The sequence below is a fragment of the Myxocyprinus asiaticus genome, chromosome 49, assembly GCF_019703515.2.
Source record: "Myxocyprinus asiaticus isolate MX2 ecotype Aquarium Trade chromosome 49, UBuf_Myxa_2, whole genome shotgun sequence".
Classification (NCBI taxonomy): Eukaryota; Metazoa; Chordata; class Actinopteri; order Cypriniformes; family Catostomidae; genus Myxocyprinus; species Myxocyprinus asiaticus.
Window position 1 is genome coordinate 6,084,452 of NC_059392.1, and position 20,672 is coordinate 6,105,123.

A 20,672-nucleotide genomic window follows, 5' to 3' on the forward strand; every position below is an offset into this window, starting at 1 on the left:
GTAAATAATAATATAATTTTTATTTGTGGGCAAACTATTTCTTTAAGTGTTTTAAAAACGTAGAACTGCGGCCGTATATGCATCTTTGCAAATTAGGTTGTTCAGATATCAGGCTGTGATCAGAGCTGTGCATGTGTGGATGATATTTTTTACCTTAAGTAATTCTCATTTTTAATTAAATGGATTTGTCATAATGAGAAGCTGAAAACCTTTGAAGATCTATAGATGTAGTGAGCCTATTTAACGTTAGCACTCAATGTACTGTACAATCACACACAGATTTAATTGGGTTATAAATAGGTTATATATGCACATTTTGAGTAACCATGTGGCATGTTGATTTCTTGTAGTGACATTATTCCTATTACTGTACAAGACATGAGTTTGACTTTATATCATATGGTGGCGATGTGATTTGTCAAGGATGTCAAATAATTAAAGAGCTTCTCCTATTACAGAAATTGTCATGGAAACTTTTTATTAAATTTCCACAGTAGTACAAGTAAGAATATATATATATATATATATATATATATATATATATATATATATATATATATATATATATATATATAAATCATTCCATCATGTTATAATGTAATTCCATTTATGTCTGTTTAAAGCGATTGTCAGTAAAAGCATGCAAAACTTTTCTTTTGAAAGATCATTTATCAAGTGTCTCTCACTTTTCAAAGTTAAAGCTGAAAAGAAAATATATACTGCATATAATATATAATATTATACTTGAAAAGATATAATAGACTTTCACTGTAAACAAACCATGTAAACTTTGGTAAAAATGTTACAAGGTATAAAAGTACATCACATTCCGAAACACACATTTAAAAAAAAAAAAAAAAGTGCTAAACTTAAAAAAAAAAAAAAAAAAAAAAATCAACAACAACAATTTAATATTGGACAAAGGTAAAAGTTACAGTATATTAAATGGATAATTCATCCAAAAATGAAAATTCTATTATCATTTACTCACCCTAATGTTGTTCCAAACCCAAAATGAGATGTTAAGCAGAATGTTAGCCTCAGTCACCATTCACTTTTATTGTATGAAAAAAAAAAAAAGAAAAAAAAAATACAACAAAACTGAGTGGTGACTGAGGATTTCATTCTGCCGAACATCTCTTTGTGTTTCACAGAAGAAAGTAAGTCATATGGGTTTGGAACAACATGAGGATGAGTAAATTAGTAAATGATGAAGATTTAACATTTTTGGTTGAACTATCCCTTTAAAAAAACATTTAACTTTGTTCACATTGGAGTATTCTACGAGGCACGAAAGTAAAATATGTTGGAAGTGTGCATCTCTGCACTGGAATCTATTTCAGTTTTGGAGTGATTGGGTTTAAAGTCAGAAAAGGACATCTGTTGGAAATGACGTATGTGATTTGAAAGCGAAGAGGAAGAAGAAGCACAGCAGATCCTTTTGTTGCAGATATACCCTTCGCACAGGAAACGTCCCCCAACGCGTCTCACCAGAAGATACTACTGCTCCTCTGTAAAACAGATTTTCGGCAGTAACTTTAGAAATAAAATTAAACAATAAAAAAGTATTGATTGCAATGGAAAATAATTAATCATTAAGGCTTTAAATAAAATGCTTTTTGTCTTGTTTCCTTTATAAAGATATACTGTATATTTATTTTACCTTCTTCTGGTTCCTCTGGCATGTTCTGGACCTCCTGTACCTCTGGGTCACTCTTGAGTGCTAAAGCTTCTTCATGGGTGTAGTAGGTGCCCTTCTGATGAGCTATATACCGAAGAACCACCAGCAACAATAGCAGTAACACCACAGCAACAGCTAATAATGAGACTCCTATGGAACACCCATAGCAGTACCAGAAGAAATGAGGAAATCAACATTATATATATATATATATTATTTGAAGTCAACATGAAAAAGCATTCACAACCCATTTTACTTCCATAATCTGATACTCAACAAGAAAGGGTGGGACTTGATTTTATTTATCCGAAAATAATTGGATTGTAAAACGTCAGTTGTAAAGGAAAGTTGTTTCAGAGGTGGAACAAATTATTACATTTTGATTAAATAATCTGTTTGTAGCTACTGAACGTTTTGGTACCCTTAAATCAATTTCATTCTGCCAAGCTACCAACAAGTGCCATTGCCCCATCAGACATTTTTGGATCAATTCAACCATGTTTACCTTTTTCCTGTGGCACTACTGAAAGCACACTGTGCAAGCAGCCTCAAAGGCACGGGTTCTGGTCCCGAGGACACTAAGAAGTAATCGCGTTCTTAAAATTAATGGTAAGCATGATTTTGAGGTTGCATTTTCGCTCTAAAATGACATTTTCCCTCCACTGGCAGTTAGGTTTAGGGTTGGGTTTTGGTTATGCAATTAATAAAGTATCATTTACAACTAAAAATAAAACTCGCTTTTGGCGCCACTCTGTGGACATTTCACTCCAAAAATGAAGCTTACACATGCCCATACGTTCAACAACACTTCCAGCTTTGCCCACTAAGGGCAAAGGGCTAAACAGACAATCTTTGCCTTTTATACTGTAGCTTTCTCAAATATAATAGCGGTCTTACCCAACAAAATGCTATCCACAGATTCAAAGATGGCAGGAGCCATTTCTGAAACACAGGCAGACAAACAACAACATTCAGATATGTAATTTCATTGAATCAGTGATTGAATTTTACTCCCTCCCTAAAGAAACTTGCTGTACTTAAAAACAATCCTAGTGTTGTATTTAAAAGGAGGGAGAGCAGATCTTGCAGAGGAAGGACCATGAAGAGGGCAATTTATGTGATAACTGATGAAGTTCTATGGAGTGGAGAGCAGATGTTAGATTTAAATAGACAGCATCCTTTTATTCATTTCAGGCTTTTCCGTAGGAGACAAAAGGCACAGATGAGATCTCTTTAATTGGTTGGTTATTTCAAACTTACTTAGTTACTGAAGCTATTTACAGTACATTATTTAGATTGCACATTTCTAAAATAACACATTTACAACATGAATTATGTTAATGTTTACCTCAATGTTTCTGTGACAGCTTAAGGAAAATAAAAAAGGAAGACATTATTTCGAATTTGTTGAGCGGAACTACAAACATTTCTTTGAAACTTTTTTTCAAAAAGCAACTTTTAATTATTATCACTGAAGTAATTTTATTACAGTTTTTTAAGAAAAATAACTAGTAATTTGTAGTTAATTACTGACCACTACCACTTTGTTTGTGTAAATGAGGAATTGTCAGATCAAGCACAAGTTATGTATGGAGTGCCACAGGGGTCAGTTTTAGGTCCCTTGGTTTTCTCCTTGTATATGCTTCCCCTGGGATACCTCTCAAAATCAGCATATTTAAAAAAAACCTGACAAAACAAGAAAACCGTGTTTACATGATATTTGAAATAATTGAGTTGTCTGCTTTTGACATCAAACCCTGAAGAGGCATAAGCACAACACTTGCGTACATCAGATATACCGTTAAGAACGTTGGTAAAGGTGTTTGCATGCAACGCAAAATCAGGGTAATGGGAAAAAAGTCTACCCATGTTGATCAGTTTATTCTTAAGCTGTTTATGACCTTACACTGATATAGGACGTGACTAGCCTAATCGGTGAAAGAACATGCATGTAAACATGCTCATTTGCAGGAACTGTGATATTAGTTTTCACAGTTATGCCGATGAATTTCCAAATTTCTAGCACTCTGAAAACCAAAGTAAACTTTGGCATATTGGCTTAAGTTTCATGCTTGTCAGATTTTATCCCTGAGAAAAAGACCTTAGTGATCTCATTTGTGTCTCATTGAGTTTCAGAAGAAATCTCATCAATTTCTCAAACGGTGGCCAAATTCCCCTAGAATGACATTAATTTATAGCTCCATACTCTCACTGTATGTCAACAATTGTCTAATTTGTTTCTATATTCTTAAAATAAGGAATTTTATGAGAAACATAACTGAGATCGCAATTAAGTCTCCTGAGCTCTGAAAGAGCAACCTCTGGCCAATAAAAGCCCTTGGCCATAATGTGTCATTATGTGTGATAGGGTCTTGTGTGTGTGTGTTTTTTTGCACAGCTCGTTAATGCTTAATTACCTGCTACATCTAGGTGTTAGCCTATCATTACTGCTTCATTAATCAGCGCTTTAAATGCACTGCCCACTCCAAGTCATTAAGGTACAAGTGTCAATAAGAGAGAAGGATGGAAGGAGAGGAGGAGGCGCGGATAGGACATCATGATTATGAAGCACCTTGAATTAAATAGAAGAGAGAAGGATAGTGTTGCTGTGATAGTGTGCTGCCTACATTGTTAGGCAGCATGATTATGCTGACTTCTAAGATCTGGAAGAAATTCAAGATGAGGTGAATGAAGTGAGAGAAATGTTGATCGTAATAGTTCTTTCAATGCCAAAATGTATCGATAAAATAGTTCTAGGGTGTAGATTTGGCTTGAACATTGGAGGGGTTGCAGCGTGAAGCATTTACCCATGTTTTCATTGATCATATTATAAATAATGCCCCTGAAATAGTTCAATCTATTTAAAACTGGACTATTTTTTTTTCTTTTTCTTGTGCGCAATGTTGATTTTGTGCTTATCATTTTCATTAGCTTAGCAACAAGCTAACGCCAGACTCTATTTATATCAATTGTAAATTCAAAGCTATTTGTGCTAGTGCTTGTCAATGCTATGTGTTTTTGTACAAATAGTTACTGCCTATGTTGTGTTGCACACATATAGCAGTTTTAATTTGCATAGTGTTAAACATCGCTGTACACGCCCACTCCTGCCCAAGCCCCTCTAAAACCAGTGATCAGAGCAGTAAGACCAGTAAACCACCTCAAAAAATAACGTCTGTTCATTTTGTTGTTGGAAAATTCTGTACGAGTAAACTCGCCGTCTGTGAATAAAGAGCCCAAACTTGAACGATTCTAATTAAGACATCTTCTAGATTCTCTCCTTTTAGCTTTGTTCTGCCCTCTCTTCCTCCATTTACCTGTCTCTCCTTTTTTCTATTCTTTTTAGCACCATGCCCCCGCCATTCCGAGGCTCATTAAAGCTCCAAAATCTCGTCTGTTTCAGCCTCATTTACACACATCCATCTGTTTAATGCACAATCACACACACAAATTGCAAAAAGCCTTGCAGGCCCAATGCTTGGCTATTATTCCTTTGGTATTTACAGTTCTGGTAAATTAGTTAACACCATTCCATTTTATTTGTCAGGGGTTTTGCTCTGCATGAATGGATCAGAAACTGTTTTCTTACCGATCAGTTGGCCCTCTGTGGTGTCTGTGACATTATTCACTGAAAGACAGAAAATAAAAATGAAAAAATGATGAATTACATGATGAAGCATTTACCTTCAGTAACGTGACGTTTCCCCATGTGAAACAGAATAATAAAATGATTTTATCAGGATTGAATCATGAATTGTTAAATTATGATGTTATTGGTTAAAATTACTTTTCCCCATTCGTGTGACCTCGGTTACATCAGCAGAAAAAAGTTATTAACATTTGAGAAAATAGTGAAAACAAAATTAATTAATTAATTAATTGGAAAAAATATAATTAGAAATATATTATAAATATAATAATTCAGACATTTAAAATGCATGACATTATTGTGGCAGATGAGTAAATCATTGATAAGACAATACAAAAAGTGGCTTTAGAATGCAATATTTTGTTTATTACCATATCATTGAACATAACCGGATCAATCCATTTTGCAATTAAATTCATCAATCTTTCTGAAGTAAATTTATTATAAGCGCTTTTCTAAGGACACGTCAACGTACACGTGTGTCAGACGGATGCTTTTGGAGCATCTCACTTTGGTTGCGTCGTGTCATAAACACTGCGTTCTTAGGTCACTGTGTCAAGTTAACCTTAGTTTATAACTTAGAAAAACATATCTCGAGATCCCTGAAGAATGTGTCCTCATCATGTGCTATCGCTAGTGTCAAACAAGCCTGAGTGTGTTCTCTCTACAGCTAGAGAGGCAGGAAAAACATGCTAAACAAATCATCGGAAAAATATGTTATTGACTATTGGTGATACAATTATTTAAATCATTGCAAGGGGAAAATCTTAGCTTTTTGATGACACCTAGATTGAGTTTCTAGTCCACTCAGAGGCTGAGATATTTGATGAAACAATGGAGGTGGTGCATGAACTGAAAATTAGACTGAATGTCTATGGACGAGCACATCTGTGATGGCTGAAATGCATTAGAGCGCCACCTACATTTCAGATCGGCATTTTGTGATGGAAGGTGATAGAGAAAAAAATATTTTTCCTAGTACTTGCTGCCATCTAGTGGAATGAAATCAGGAGAACCAAAATTACATGCTTACAAAGTTAGGACAAAAACAACAAAAATATATATATATTTCTGTTTATCATAATATTGAAAACAAATACAATATTATTTATAAATAATTGGAGTATTTTTTATTTATTTTTATTAGGGGGGTTTTTATGAAAAAGTACATCAATTTTTTGCAATAAGTCCAAAATATGTATATATGGTGAGCTTTTAAATTAGAGTGTGAAAAATTGTAGGGGGCAGTCCAAAAAAGGGGATTAAAAGCCTCCTGTTCAACACTTTATTTTCAGAAAGGAAAGAAATTTAGTAACTAAGTTTAATTCCATATTTATTTATGCAAAACAAATGGCTGCTGTATGTCAATAACCTGTAATAAGCTTCCCTCGTTTCATTCAGTTTTAATTTTCCTATCAAAATTATGGTTAGGTTTAGGATTGGGTCAGGGGTTGCACTTAGGAAAAATCGTAATAACATCATTCGATGGTTTATTTTTCTCTATGGGAGTAGTTGTACGTTTTTGTACGATTTCTTGCAATTTCACCATCTCGCACTATTATTACAACATTGTCATGAGACTGGGTTGTTCCAGTTGATCACGGAAGGTATGAATAAACAATTATCAATGAACAGAAACTAATTTGATAGATTATTTCCAGTAGGTAAATATTTTAGTTGATTTTAGTGGCACAACATCCTCCAAAACAAAACTTGTTTTTTGTCACCCTTGTTCCATTAGTGCCACACACTTAAAATAAACACAAAAACATAAAATCCACACTGAATTTGAATCAAAGCAAGGTGAGGTTTACATGCCAAACGTTTCTCATTTGAGTGTTGTTTAAAGCGTTGTTTTCAAAACCTCCCTTTGATGCAGAGGGAGAAACATGTTGATCTATACACGTCCCCTATAGAGCCAGGGCCCCGCCATCTGTCAGTCACTCCATCACTATAACCCAACCCACCTGCCCCACATTCAGCCGCCGTAAAAACAAACAAACAAACACCTGGTGCAGATTCGCTTCCGGCACACCTCAGGGGGCCAGCTTTCAAAACAGTCCCTAATCTATGGGGCAATTTGTCAAAATAACAGCTTTTGTTTGTCAGGTCCAAACAGTGTTTGTCTCTTTAAGACAGGCATGCTGACAGACGGCTTGCTCGGGTCCTAAAGAATATCTCTCTGATAGATTTCGCCATATTAATGAAGTCGAGAGGCGGTTCTGTTTGGACTGCGGATGGATAGTTTACTGATTGCAAAGCCTATAGAGCATAACAGTGCCCACCCACTTTCTCATCAGTCTGGGTTTCGGAAGTATTTTCCCAATTCATTACTTCCATAGACTTTTTATAAAATCCTTAATAAAAGATTTGTAAACCATGAACCAAACCAACCAGCTCCGAGGAGAATTACATCACAAACTTTGTTTTGTGGCAAAAACGTATTTGAAAATCGGACATAAAGACAAAGGTACAAGGCTGTGTACTTACTGTCTTTCATGAGGGCACAGACTACAATCCCATGAAGCATTGCGAATGATGTCAATGAATAAAAAAATAAAAAATGGGAATATATAAAACTATTGACTATTGTTGTTAAGTATAAGTATTGAAACAATATGTTTTACGATTGCAAAATATTCCGATATGCACAAATTTATAAGTAGATTAAGAGTGAAGGGAGACCGACATGAAGCTTATTATCATCATTAGCTTAGCAACATGCTAACATCGAACTCTATTTTAAATCAATTGTGAATTCAATGCCATTTGCGCTAGTGCTAGTCTATGTTTTTTTGTGTGTGTGTGTTTTTATACACATAGTTAATGCCTATGTAGATTTGCACATACAGGAATTTTCATTTCAGAAAGTTTTATAATGCAGATATCTCAACTATATTTATTACGTTTCAAAAGAAAATGTGAGAGGCGCTCACCTCAAGAAGGTTTTTAGGTTGTACAAGCTACATAGTAGCTTAGGTGTTATGAGTTGTTGCTTGGCCATTGCTAGGTGGTTTCCAGTGTGTTCTAGCTGATGCTTAACTAAAAGTCTTTAGGGCTAGGGGCCCTAAAAATTGCATCCCTAAAAAAAAAAAAAAAAAAAAAAACAGCTTTGTGCTTCAGTCTGAGAATGCTAGCTTTTTTGTTCCTCAAGCATGGTATTGGTTTTAACAGTGCATCAATTTAAAATGGCCTAACATTTACAGAATTCCAACCCTCCTCACTGAAATTGATTGCATTCGTTTTTTAAGGCTTTGTTGTATTATTGATGTATTTTTCCCATTAGTGGGGAATGGTTCCAAATGACTTTTAAGCCTCACTGTCTTTCCATTTCTGGTTATTCCATTTCTTACATAAGAACTGAAATGGAAAGATGAGAAAAACATATTTCTTATTTATTAAGGGAAGTAGGAATTGATAGATGCAAGAGATGAGAATGACACTGGCCGTGTGGCGAGTACACACATAGGCGGCCAGTTTTTTACTTAAAAACATCACATGCTGGGACTGCTGGGACTGCTGACCCGTATGGAGTCTGACCCTACTGGGAGAAACCAAAAAAAGAAAATATACATATTTTTAGTTTTCTAGCTAATGCACTTACGGAAGTTTTTTTTTTTCTCCCCTTTTTCCATCCAGTTTGGAATGCCCAATTCCCAATTCGCTCTAAGTCCTCGTGGTGGCGTAGTGACTCACCTCAATCCGGGTGGTGGAGGACGAATCTCAGTTGCCTCCGCTTCTGAGACCGTCAACCCGTGCATCTTATCACGTGGCTTGTTGAGCGCATTACTGTGGAGACATAGCGCGTGTCGAGGCTTCACGCTATTCTCTGCGGGATCCATGCATAACTCACCACGCGTCCCACCGAGAGCGAACCACATTATAGCGACCAAACGGAGGTTACCCCATGTGACTCTACCCTCCCTAGCAACCGGGCCAATTTGGTTGCTTAGGAGACCTGGCTGGAGTTACTCTGCATGCCCTGGATTTCGAACTCGTGACTCCAGGGATGGTACGGAAGTTTTTTTAATGATTCTTCTAAACTTTTTATAAACTAGCTGTTTGTGTTGGCAAGACATTTGTTCCTTGACGGTATTTACGATCATAATTACAACTATATTGAGATAAACAATACATTTACAGTCACTGGAAGTCTTCAAATATCTAATACGCAAACTTAATACATAACGGTATCACTGCTGAACGTACAAAGCACTGTGTACTGGGCAGCTGACCCATATAGAGTTTGACCCCGCTGTGATAAATCAAGAGAGACCTTATTTTCTTTTCATTTTTCTGGCTAATGCACATATGGACATTTTTAAACAATTTTGGTTCTTTTTGCTTTTCTCACAACACAAACACCTGAGAGACATTATGAATACACAGATAATAACAGTATTTAAACAGGTAATGCAGTACAAGTTTGTAAATATTTATATTTGAGTCCTTTTATACTTTTATACTCATGTATGTGTATGTACTTATTACACATAAAAAACAAACAAACAAACAAACAAACATGGGATTGAATGAAAGAATTTATAAATACATTAATGTTATTTAAAGTAAATTCTGGTGACATTTTACATTAAGATTCTATTTGTTAACATTAGTAAATGCATTGGGTATCATGAACTATCAATAAACAATTTATACAGCATTTATTAATCTTTGTTAATGTGAATTTATCAAAATTCAATTGTTCAGTGTTAGATTGTTAGTTCATAATACATTAACATGTTACAATATGGTTTTAATTTAAGAAATGTATTAGTATATGTTAAAATCAACATTAACCAAGAATAATAAGCCCTGTCAAAGTATCATCTATTGTTAGTTCATGTTAACTAATGTTGGTAACTAATATTAACAAATAAAACCTTATTGTGTTTCACAATAATACAATTTGATATACAAAGTACATTAAACATAATGCAATGTACAATATACAATGTACAATGTATTGTATTTGTAGTACAGTTTGTACAATGTATACCTTTTTTCCAAGGTTTTTACTGGGTGGGACTACTTTTACCAGCTTTACATGGTCATGACAGGAGTTGAAAGACTGGATATAACTTTTTACAAACAAGTTAATAGTAAGCTATTTTATAACACTAGTCTCATTTTAACATGTATAATAATGTTTAAGTCTTGTGGCTATACTTTCAAAACAGCATGTATTTGAACATTTATACCGATGCAATACATTGCCCCATAGACTTACATTGTAAATGCATTACTGTAAACACAATTTTTACAAATGAGTTACAAAATTACTTTCTTGTGCTAACAGAACTTAACTTGCATTAATCCCAGAACATTCCTTTAGTGATAAAATAAAAGTGGATTTTGGGTGTAATGATATTTAAAAAGCCAGTGTATGAATGTGTAATTAATTACGCATAATTGACTGAATGTTTGCATTAGTCATCTGTAAAAAAATAGGCCTGCGTGTGGTAATTGTGGGGTCTTTACTATAGTTGTTGGTATAATTTAAAGCATATTAATGCAAACTGTACACTCCTACACACACACACAGAGAGAGAGAGAGAGAGAGAGAGACAGTAAGAAATTAAATAGAGCCATAAGATAAAGCTGTAAGTTCATCCCCCTGTGGAAGTCATTTGTACCCCTTCCATTCACCTCATAAAACTCTCACCTAATAGCCTCTTACTCTTCCTCACAAACACACGCAGAGAGATACACACTTCAAATAAATCAATATGACAAGATGATTGGTTGGGGGAAAAATGCTAAAAGAACCTTTAATATTTTCCTCAGAGGGATGAAAGTGACTTTTCCTTTCCATACTAGTGCACACATGAAGAAACAGCTAAGCAAACATACATAACATACTATCGACCCACTCAGAAAACATACTATAAGACATGTTCCAATGTCCATCTGAGGTGAATCTAAGGGTATGTCCATAATGGCATGCAATTACTCGTACTAGTTACATTAGCGGTGGTAGGGGGGAAAAAGTAATCTTCTTACATAAAATAGTCTGTGCTTCTTTCAAACCTGAAATAGTAACCACCATCTATTTTCTTACATCTTTGTTGCCAAACGCCAGTATAAATCTTGAGAGTGCTGGGCTGGTTTTTATCTCACACCACAGCATGTGTTCAGGAGCTGTTATTGTAGTCCTTACAGGTGTGGACAGGAGGTGTGATTTTCCTTTAGCACGTTTGCTTCAAATAAGTAGCTGCACTGCAGCTTTTCGACAGGAAGTCAGAAAATTATGTGGGAATGGTATCTGGTTGGAATAACTGGCCAGGCACAGGGCATAAAATGAACTTCTTTTCAGATAAATAGAGTTTCTAGTCCTTCGCTTGAGTTTCTCAAAACTATGGATTTTCTGACCAAGATGTGTGAGGTGTTTTCAAAAAGAATTACTGACTAAAATCACATTTGTGTAAGGTTATTGAAAGCATTTTTTTGTCCTTCCATGCTGAACAAAAACACAGCTCAAACAAGCCTATGCTGGTTTGCTGGTCTTAGTTGGTTTTTCAGCCAGGCTCATCTGTTTGTTGGTTTTGGAAAGGTTTTGGATACTTGTTAGCTGGTCTGGCTGGGAGGCCAGCTAATCGAACTGCTAAACCAGATGAATACAAGCTTAACCAGGCTGGGAGAACAACTAAATACCAGTGTGGCTAGGCTTGGAGACCAGCTTAAATCAGTTAAGACCAGCAATCCAGCTAAGGCTGTGCATTATTCAAACAGTAGGAAGTTAGTATTCCATTATGAACATAGCCATGCTTTGTTTCAACAGCTAAAGAGAAAAAGGTTGTTCTGTTTTGCTGGTTTTCAAGTGAGTTTTGGGCACTTGTCAGCTGGTCAGCAGTTGGCAGACCAGCTTAGGAGACCAGCTGAACACTAGCTTGGCCAAACTGGGAGACCAGCTTATCCCAGTTAAGACCAGCAAATCCAACATAGTCTCATGACATCTCGTAACAATTCGTACAAGATGTCGAAATCGTAAGACATCGTACAACTTTTTCGTACGACTTTTATTTTTGGCAGACCAGCTAAAAAACAGCTTGGGAGACCAGCTGAAAACTAGCTAAGTCAAACTGGGTGACCAGCTTAACCCAGTTAAGACCAGCAAACCCAACATAGTCTCATGATAACTTGAAAATATGTCTTAGTAGATGGTGAAATCGTTAGAAATCGTATAACTTTTTCGTATGACTTTTATTTTTGACAGACCAGCTGAACACTAGCTTGGCCAAACTGGGAGATCAGCTTAACCCAGTTAAGACTAGCATACCCAACATAGTCTCATGACAATTCATGAAAATTCGAACAAGACGTCAAAATAGTATGACATTGTACAACTTTTTTTCGTATTACTTTTATTTTTGGAAGACCAGCTAAAAAACAGCTTGGGAGACCAGCTGGACACTATCTTGGCCAAACAGATAGACCAGCTTAACCCAGTTAAGACCAGCAAACCCAACATAGTCTCATGACAACTTGTAACAATTCGTACAAGATGGCGCAACATTTACATTTCTGCATTTGGCAGACGCTTTTATCCAAAGCAACTTACAGTGCATTCAGGATATACATTGTATCAGTTAATGTGTTCCCTGGGAATTCACGATCTTGGCGTTGCTAGCGCCAAGCTCTAACAGACATTGTATGACTTTTTCGTACAACTTTTATTTCCATATTGACCAACGATCAACAAACAGAATTTAAAATCTATACAATACAAGCATCAAATTTTATCTAGCCTCCTATCCAACACTTTATTTTAAGAAAGAAAATGTCAGTGAACAAATCTGGGTACTCATTCCATATTTATTTATGCAATACAACCTTTAATATGCTTGCCTCATCTCATTTCAAACCCCAGTGTTTTCTTTCTTCTGTGGTACACAGAAGTTATTTTCCTATTAAAATCATGGTTAGGTTTAAGGTTTGGGTAAGGGGTTAGGCTTTGTGGTTAGGTTTGGGTCAGGGGTTAATTTACTAAATTACCAGCTGTGTCAACCCGAGGAGTGAAATAAGCTAACAGCAACTACGCCCTCTCCCCAGTGAAACTTATATGATGTTGCAAAAACCTGGCCATGGAATCTGTCACTTAAAAAGTCCCTTTGCACCCATGACATCACCAGAACACAACTGTTCACTTAGCCAACAGGAAAGCATGACCAGGAAAGGGTTAGTGCTTTCTTTCCCTTTAGCAGATAATGTCCTGAGAATAACATACTCAAGGTTGACTCCATTCTCGGTTTGAGTTGGTCAAATAGCTGTCAAATATTATAATATAATATTGCTCCGTCGACACTGTCGATACGACTTAGACAAGCTGCAGGGGAAAAGACATATTGTGAATCTGTTGTTCACAACTAAATCCATCCCTCAACTCTTATCAGAGAAACTGCCGTGCTGGCATCTGAACAGCAGAGCTGTGGGGTGACCGTGGCCAAGATGCATCTTCTGTTGCAACATGTGGATTGTGGGAAAAGGAGGAAAAACAGCCATGGCTGCTCCAAATCAAATAAAGATTTTGCCAATGAGGTCATTTGGCTATGCTTGTGAGTGTGTGAGAGCATGTGCATTCCAAAATGTGTCAGAAGACAATTCTTAACATAACGCAAGTATGTGTTGCATTCTCAACGTTGCCACAAGGGGTGTTATAGCAGACATTAGTGTGTTCTAGCAGCTAGTGCATTACTTTTATGATACTTCTGGGTCCTTTTTTACGCTTAAAGTGAGGAACTGTCCACTGCCATTGTATTGAAAATATGGTCCGAGATATTTATTGAAACATCTACTTTAGTATTCTGCATAAGAAAGAAAATTATTTGGGTTTGGAATAACATGGGGGTGAGTAAATGACTGATTAACCTCAGATTACTTCAGGGTGTTTGTACCTGTAATAAGTGTAAGTTGATAAATTGCTAACATTTACAAACTTCTTATAGATCTCTGCTTCTCCTGAGATATGTGGATAATTTCTAACAGGGATAATGTTCACTATGTAAACTGAGAACAACTCACTGTAACCTTATAGATGAGTTTGTCAGCGTTGTTTCTGATTGAGTTGGCGTGAAAATTCCAAAGCATCAATCTGTTTCAACAATGTGTCTTTGGTGTAAGATCTAATTTAACACAAATTGTTGCAGTTGCAATCCACATTCTCAGGTTCAGCTGCTTGAGCATACTAGCACGCTAACAATGACTGCACTGCTATTTTGTGACATGTTTAAATGGGAATTGACAATTACAGGGAGATGGTGGAATTTTTCAGGGTAATGAGCGCAAGATGAAACCACTCAAGCACTCAGAGAGTTGTATCTGCTATTCTAAATTCATCTAAGAGTCTGCTGTATCCAAAGATTCTTTGCTGCTTAATGCTAATAATCAATGAAAAAGGGATGTCTTCCTCTATTTTCAGAAGAATTTGAACCAGACTCCATGAACTGAAGAAATATAGAGATTTGGAACTGAAGATACCTGGAAAAGAGCTCTGTTCCAAAGCCTAGTAAGCTGCCGCTACCCTGCTGAAATGACCAGCTTAAACCAGCCTAAGCTGGTTTTCGGGTCTTAGCTGGTATTCCAGTCTGATTTAGTGGTTTTAAAGGGGTTTTAAGCACTTTTGGTCAGGGCTGGGAGACCAACTGGCTAACCAGCTAGACCAGCTAAAGACGAGCTTGGCCAGGCTGGTAAAACATTTAGACCAGCTTAAACCAGCAAAGATATCCTGTGCGCTATTTAAAGCAGCTCTTCAACAAGCCTAAGATGGCTTGCTTGTCTGAACTGTTCTCCCTGCCAGGTTCCAGTCTGGTTTGGTGGTTTTAAAGGGGTTTTCGAGCACTTGCCAGCTGGTCAGGCTGGAAGATCAGCTGGCCAAACAGGTACACCAGCTGACACTATCTAGACCAGTTTAAGACCAGCTTGGACAGGCTAGGAGACCAAATAGACCAGCTTAAATCAGATAAGACTACCGAACCTTTGCTTAGACTGGCAATCAGTTGCGAGTCAAATCTCCAATGCACTACTTAAACCTACTTTAAACTTGCTTACACTCTCTAAAACTAGCAAACCAAACCAGAACCAAACTGGGAGACAAGTAAACCATCTTAGGCTGGTTTAAGTAGTACACAGGAGACCTGATTCGTTACTGATTACACGTCTACGTTAAGGTTGGGTGATTTTAGCTTTAATCTGGTCTAGCTGATCTCCTAGCCTGGCCAAGCTGGTCTTCTGCTGGTCTGGAGGATAAACAGCTGGTTTAGTGGGTTGGCCAGCTGGTCTCTCAGTCCGACCTGCTGACAAGTGCCCAAAAACCCCTCTAAAACCAGCAAACAAGACCAGAACTTGGCTGGGAGACCAGATAAGGCCAGAAAACCATCTTAGGCTGGTTTAAAGCAGGTTGAAAAATGGCACACAGGAGACACAACTCACAGTTTATTACCAGTCTAAGCAAAGACTTGGTGGTCTTAGCTGTTTTAAGCAGGTCTAGCTGGTCTCCTAGCCTGGCCAACCTGGTCTTCTGCTGGTCTAGATGGTGAACAGCTGGTTTAGTGGGTTGGCCAGCTGGTCTTTCAGCCTGACCTTCTGACAAGTACCTAAAAACCCTCTAAAACCAGCAAATATGACCAGAACTAGGTTAGGAGACAAGATAAGGCCAGAAAACCATCTTAGGCTGGTTTAAAGCAGGTTGAAAAATGGCACACATGAGATTCAACTCTGAATTTATTACCAGTCTAAGCTAAGACTTGGTGGTCTTAGCTAGTTTAAGTTGGTCTAGCTGGCCTTCTGCTGGTGTAGACGGTGAACAGATGGTTTAATGGGTTGGCCAACTGGTCTCTCAGCCTGACCTGCAGATAAGTGCCCAGATTTTGCAATTTGCAATTGATTACCAGCCTAAACTAAGGTTTGGTGGTCTTAGATGGTTTAAGCAGATCTAGCTTCTTCCCTGGCCAAGCTGGTCTAGCTGGGGTTTAGCTTGTCAGCTGACAAGTGTCCCAAATCCATCTAAAACCAGCAGACCAGACCAGAATCAGGCTGGGAGACCAGCAAACCATCTTAATTGCCTTTGTTTATGGCAGTCTTCACCTCAGAATGCCTTAAAACAATCTCTCTCTCTTTCTCTCTCTCTCTCTCTCTCTATCTCTCGCATTCTCTTTAAAGATACAGTAAACTTTTAATAAAGCATACAAGCCTATCATGCCAGGCATGTCCTGATTTAGATCAGAGAACATTCTCTTTCTTCTCACAGTTTATTAATTTATCTGAGCCATCATCTCCCAGCTGTCACTATGGCACACCGAGGCGCCTTTTTTTGCCCCTCTGTGGGCCAGATACAGTGACACCATGAGCCTATATAGAGACCTCAAGTTCTACAGCTGGTCTTATTGGGGCAGACAGCTCTCACAGGCAAACACACACATATATTCACACACATTGGTGGTACTTCTGGGGCAACAAGCTCCACACATCTGACAGATGTTCTCCTTTTTCTCATTAACCCTGGGACAATGTGAAAGAAAGAGACAGAGAGATAGAAAGGGAGAGGGCCATACATGTACATACACAGTGCCCCGAATTAGGATGATTATTTCCAAAGTGGTTCAATTAATAATGAGACACAATGGGTGCATTCAGAAATGAGCATATCTGACAGAAAAAAAGGTGTTAGATAACCTGCTTTAGCACCTCAAAGTGACCTCCAAATAATATCGGTTGTGACACCGATATAAATAGTGACCCCAAACCGGTCACATTTACAGATTCAATGTGACTGCCTTAAATGACACATTGTGGCCACATTAAAGTGATCCAAACTGTTTGCGTAATGTGACACAAAGTTACCACATTAAATGACTCAAAGAGGCCACGTTAAATGTCTCTGTGTCCACCTTAATTGACTCAAAGTGATCACTTTAAATAAATTAAAATGACCATCTTAAATTATTTAAAATGACCACTTTCAATGGCTCAAACTGACCGCCTTTTTTTTTTTTTTTTTTTTTTTAAATGTATTCAAAATTATCACCTTAACAGATTCAACATATCGTTTTAAATTAATCAAAATGATTTAAAGTGACCACCTTGAATGACTCAAAGTGACCACCTTAAATAATTTAAAATGATCACCTGAAATGATTCATCATAACCACTTGAAATGTTTCACAATTTCTCTCAGTGACCACCTTAAGTGACTCAAAAGTGATCACTTTAAATGATTCAAAGTGATCACCTTAAATGATTCAATGTGATCCCCTAAAATGACTCAAAGTGACCGTCTTAAATAACTCCATGAACTCCTTAAAAAAACTCCATTAACTCCTTAAATGACTCAAAGTGACCACCACAAATAATTCTAGTGATCACCTCAAATGATTCAGTATGATCACTTAAAATGACTCAAAGTGACCTCCTTAAGTCAAAGTGACCTCCTTAAATGACTCAATGACTGCCTTAAATGATTCAATGTGATCACCTAAAATTACTCTTTAACTCCATGACCTCTTTAAATGACTCAGTGACCTCCTTAACTCCATGACCTCATAAAATGATTCAAAATGATCACCTTAAATGAGTCAAAGTGATCACCTTCAATGATCAAAATGAATCACCTTAAAGGATTTAAAGTGACCACCTTAAATGATTCAAAGTGATCACCTAAAGTTACTTATAGGGACCACCTTAAATAATCTCATGCCTGCCTCAAAATGATTCAAAATGATCACCTTAAACGATTTAACATAATAGCTTAAATGACTCACAATGATTCAAAGTGACCATTTAACTAAATGACCTTTAAAAGATTCAAAATGGTCACCTTAAATGATTCAAAGTGATAACCTTGAATTATTCAAAAGTGATCACCTAAAATGATTCAAAATTATCTCCTTAAATAACTCCATAAACTACTAAAATTACTCAAAGTGACTGCCTTTAATGATTCAAAGTGATCACCTTAATTAATTCAAAGTGATCACTTAAAATGACTCAGTGACCACCTTAAATAACTCCATGAATTCCTTAAATGACTCAGTGACCACCATAAATTATTCTAGTGAACACCTAAAATGATTCAAAGAGACCTTCTTAAATAACTCAGTGACCACCTTAAATGATCAAAATGATCACCTTAAAAGATTCAATGTGATCACCTAAAATGACTCAATGATCGCTTTCAATGGCTCAAATTGACTGCCTAAAATAATTCAAAATGTCTCAAAATGGATTTGCCAAACTCTGGGTGTCAACATTCATTTGGCCATATAGTATATTTGCTTTTGCATCAGATATTAAATGACATAATAACGTTAGATACATGCAAAGATATCTTCTTATATGATAAATCATCAACATCTGAATAGAAAAGTTTGCATCTGGATTCAAACATCAAAATCACTCCAACCTTGCCAAAAAAAAAAAAAAAAAAAGAAAAGAGCCAGACACCTCGACAGGTACGCAGAAGAAAGGCGTACATTGCTTTCCCCAGGAACCTGACAGAATGGACATGCCATTTTCCCTTTTTGCTACAGACGCGTTCATACACACTCACACACAAACGTACACCATGATCAAACGCACTGCAGCATTGGAGCTGTCAGAAATCTCGTCAGCTCTGACGTGCGGTACAAGGCCCTTTGATTCGTCATTTGATTTGTCTTCTCTCCCTTGGTAGGGTGCCATCGGAGTGAAAAAGAGACAGACAGGGTAATAAGGCAGAAGGGGCTTCAGGTGAGGTTGCTTGGATTTTCCGTAATATTACAACATTCCTTATGGCTGCCATTGTCAGTGGTTTCAGCCAAATATAACTGGAAATTCTCTCATATTTGAATGTTGTGATGCTAATGATGTAAGCTTAGAGAACGTGTGTTCGCTTGTTAAATGAGAGCTGCTTTTCTGTTATATCAAAGACAAACACGGTGCTGGTATTAGTTGCTCTCTTCCTTCCTTTCCAGAACATTTTCAACAGCCACTTCTGCAGAAATCAGCAGGCCGTCTGTATGCGTTTCATCATGGAGGCCGTGAGCATCAACACTAAAGGAAATTACATTACTGTAAAAACTACTTTTTTGCCGCAGCTGAAAAAAATATAAATCTCTCTGCCTGATAAGAATGCCAGTTGTCGATATGCCCTCAACACCCAACACATCCACTCTAGGGAATAAAAAAAAAGATTTTTGAAAGAATGGGAGAAAAAAATAGATGATACGCTCCAGAGGCAGTTTTGAGAAGATGGAACAAAATGTTTCTTTTCTGAGAAGCTTTAGAATAATAAATGAAATGAGTGGACGGGGTTGTATTCTCTCAAATTATGGCGGCATGTTGCAAAGTGCTGTGTATGTGTGAAAGAAATGCTTTAGTGACACTTTACTGATGATTTCAGATGGAACGATTTTAACTTTCAGAAATAAAAGCCAACATTCGCCCATTAGCATTGGTTAGATTTTGCATCTTAAATTATATTGCTGGTAATTATCCAAACTGGTCTCACAGAATCACGTTACTATACCTACATATGATAAGGAGGAGGGTGTGGCCAGTCCGTGATGGAGCACGGCCGGCGCTGAATCAGCTGATCAGCGGGAGAGTGAGATAAGGGAAAGCCGGAGATGCCGGTTAGAGAGAGAGGTACACACACGGCCATGCTGCACGTTTGTTTATGTTGGTTTTAAGTTTACCATTAAATTTTATGTTTACTGTTCAGCCGGTTCCTGCCTCCTCCTTGCCCATCCTTTATGTGTTACAGTGGTGCCGAAACCCGGGAGGGAGGAGGGATGTGCTGTTGCGGAGTCCTCGTCAATGCCATCCGCCAGGGGAGCAGCCCCTAGAACTGTATCAGCAGTGCCTGTGGCAGGTTGAACTTCCTCAACTGGCGAAGGAAGTACAACCTCTGCTGGGCCTTTTTCGCAGTGGAGTCAATGTGGGTCTCCCACTTCAGGTCCTGTGAGATGGTAGTGCCCAGGAACCTGAATGACTCCACTGCTGCCACAGTACTGTTTAGAATGGTGAGGGGGGACAGTGTTGGGGGTTCCTCCTAAAGTCCACAATAATTTCCACTGTTTTGAGCGTGTTCATCTCAAGGTTGTTTTGACTGCACCAGACAGCCAGCTGTTTAACCTCCCTTCTGTATGCAGACTCATTGTCATCTCGGATGAGGCCGATGACAGTGGTGTCGTCTGCAAACTTCAGGAGCTTGACAGAGGGGTCCTTGGTGATGCAGTCATTGGTGTAGAGGGAGAAGAGTAGTGGGGAGAGCACACATCCCTGGGGGGCACCAGTGCTGATTGTACAGGTGCTGGAAGTGAATTTCCCCTGTCTCACAAGCTGCTGCCTGTCTGTCAGAAAGCTGGT

The 20,672-nt window shown here is 37.5% G+C and overlaps 1 protein-coding gene across 2 annotated transcripts in view; it reads right to left on the reverse strand.

Moving 5' to 3' along the window:
- Positions 1-562: 562 nt before the first annotated feature.
- The window catches only part of LOC127438022 (glycophorin-C-like), a 32,875-nt gene continuing 12,765 nt past the window's right edge, over positions 563-20,672 (reverse strand). For both annotated transcript variants that reach the window (XM_051693239.1, XM_051693238.1), the window contains exons 3-6: positions 5,271-5,309; positions 2,579-2,623; positions 1,664-1,831; positions 563-1,511 (exon numbers count right to left, since the gene is read on the reverse strand). In XM_051693239.1, the coding sequence (XP_051549199.1) occupies positions 1,501-1,511; positions 1,664-1,831; positions 2,579-2,623; positions 5,271-5,309 (263 nt within the window). In that variant the 3' untranslated portion in view covers positions 563-1,500. The remainder of the gene's footprint in view (positions 1,512-1,663; positions 1,832-2,578; positions 2,624-5,270; positions 5,310-20,672) is intronic.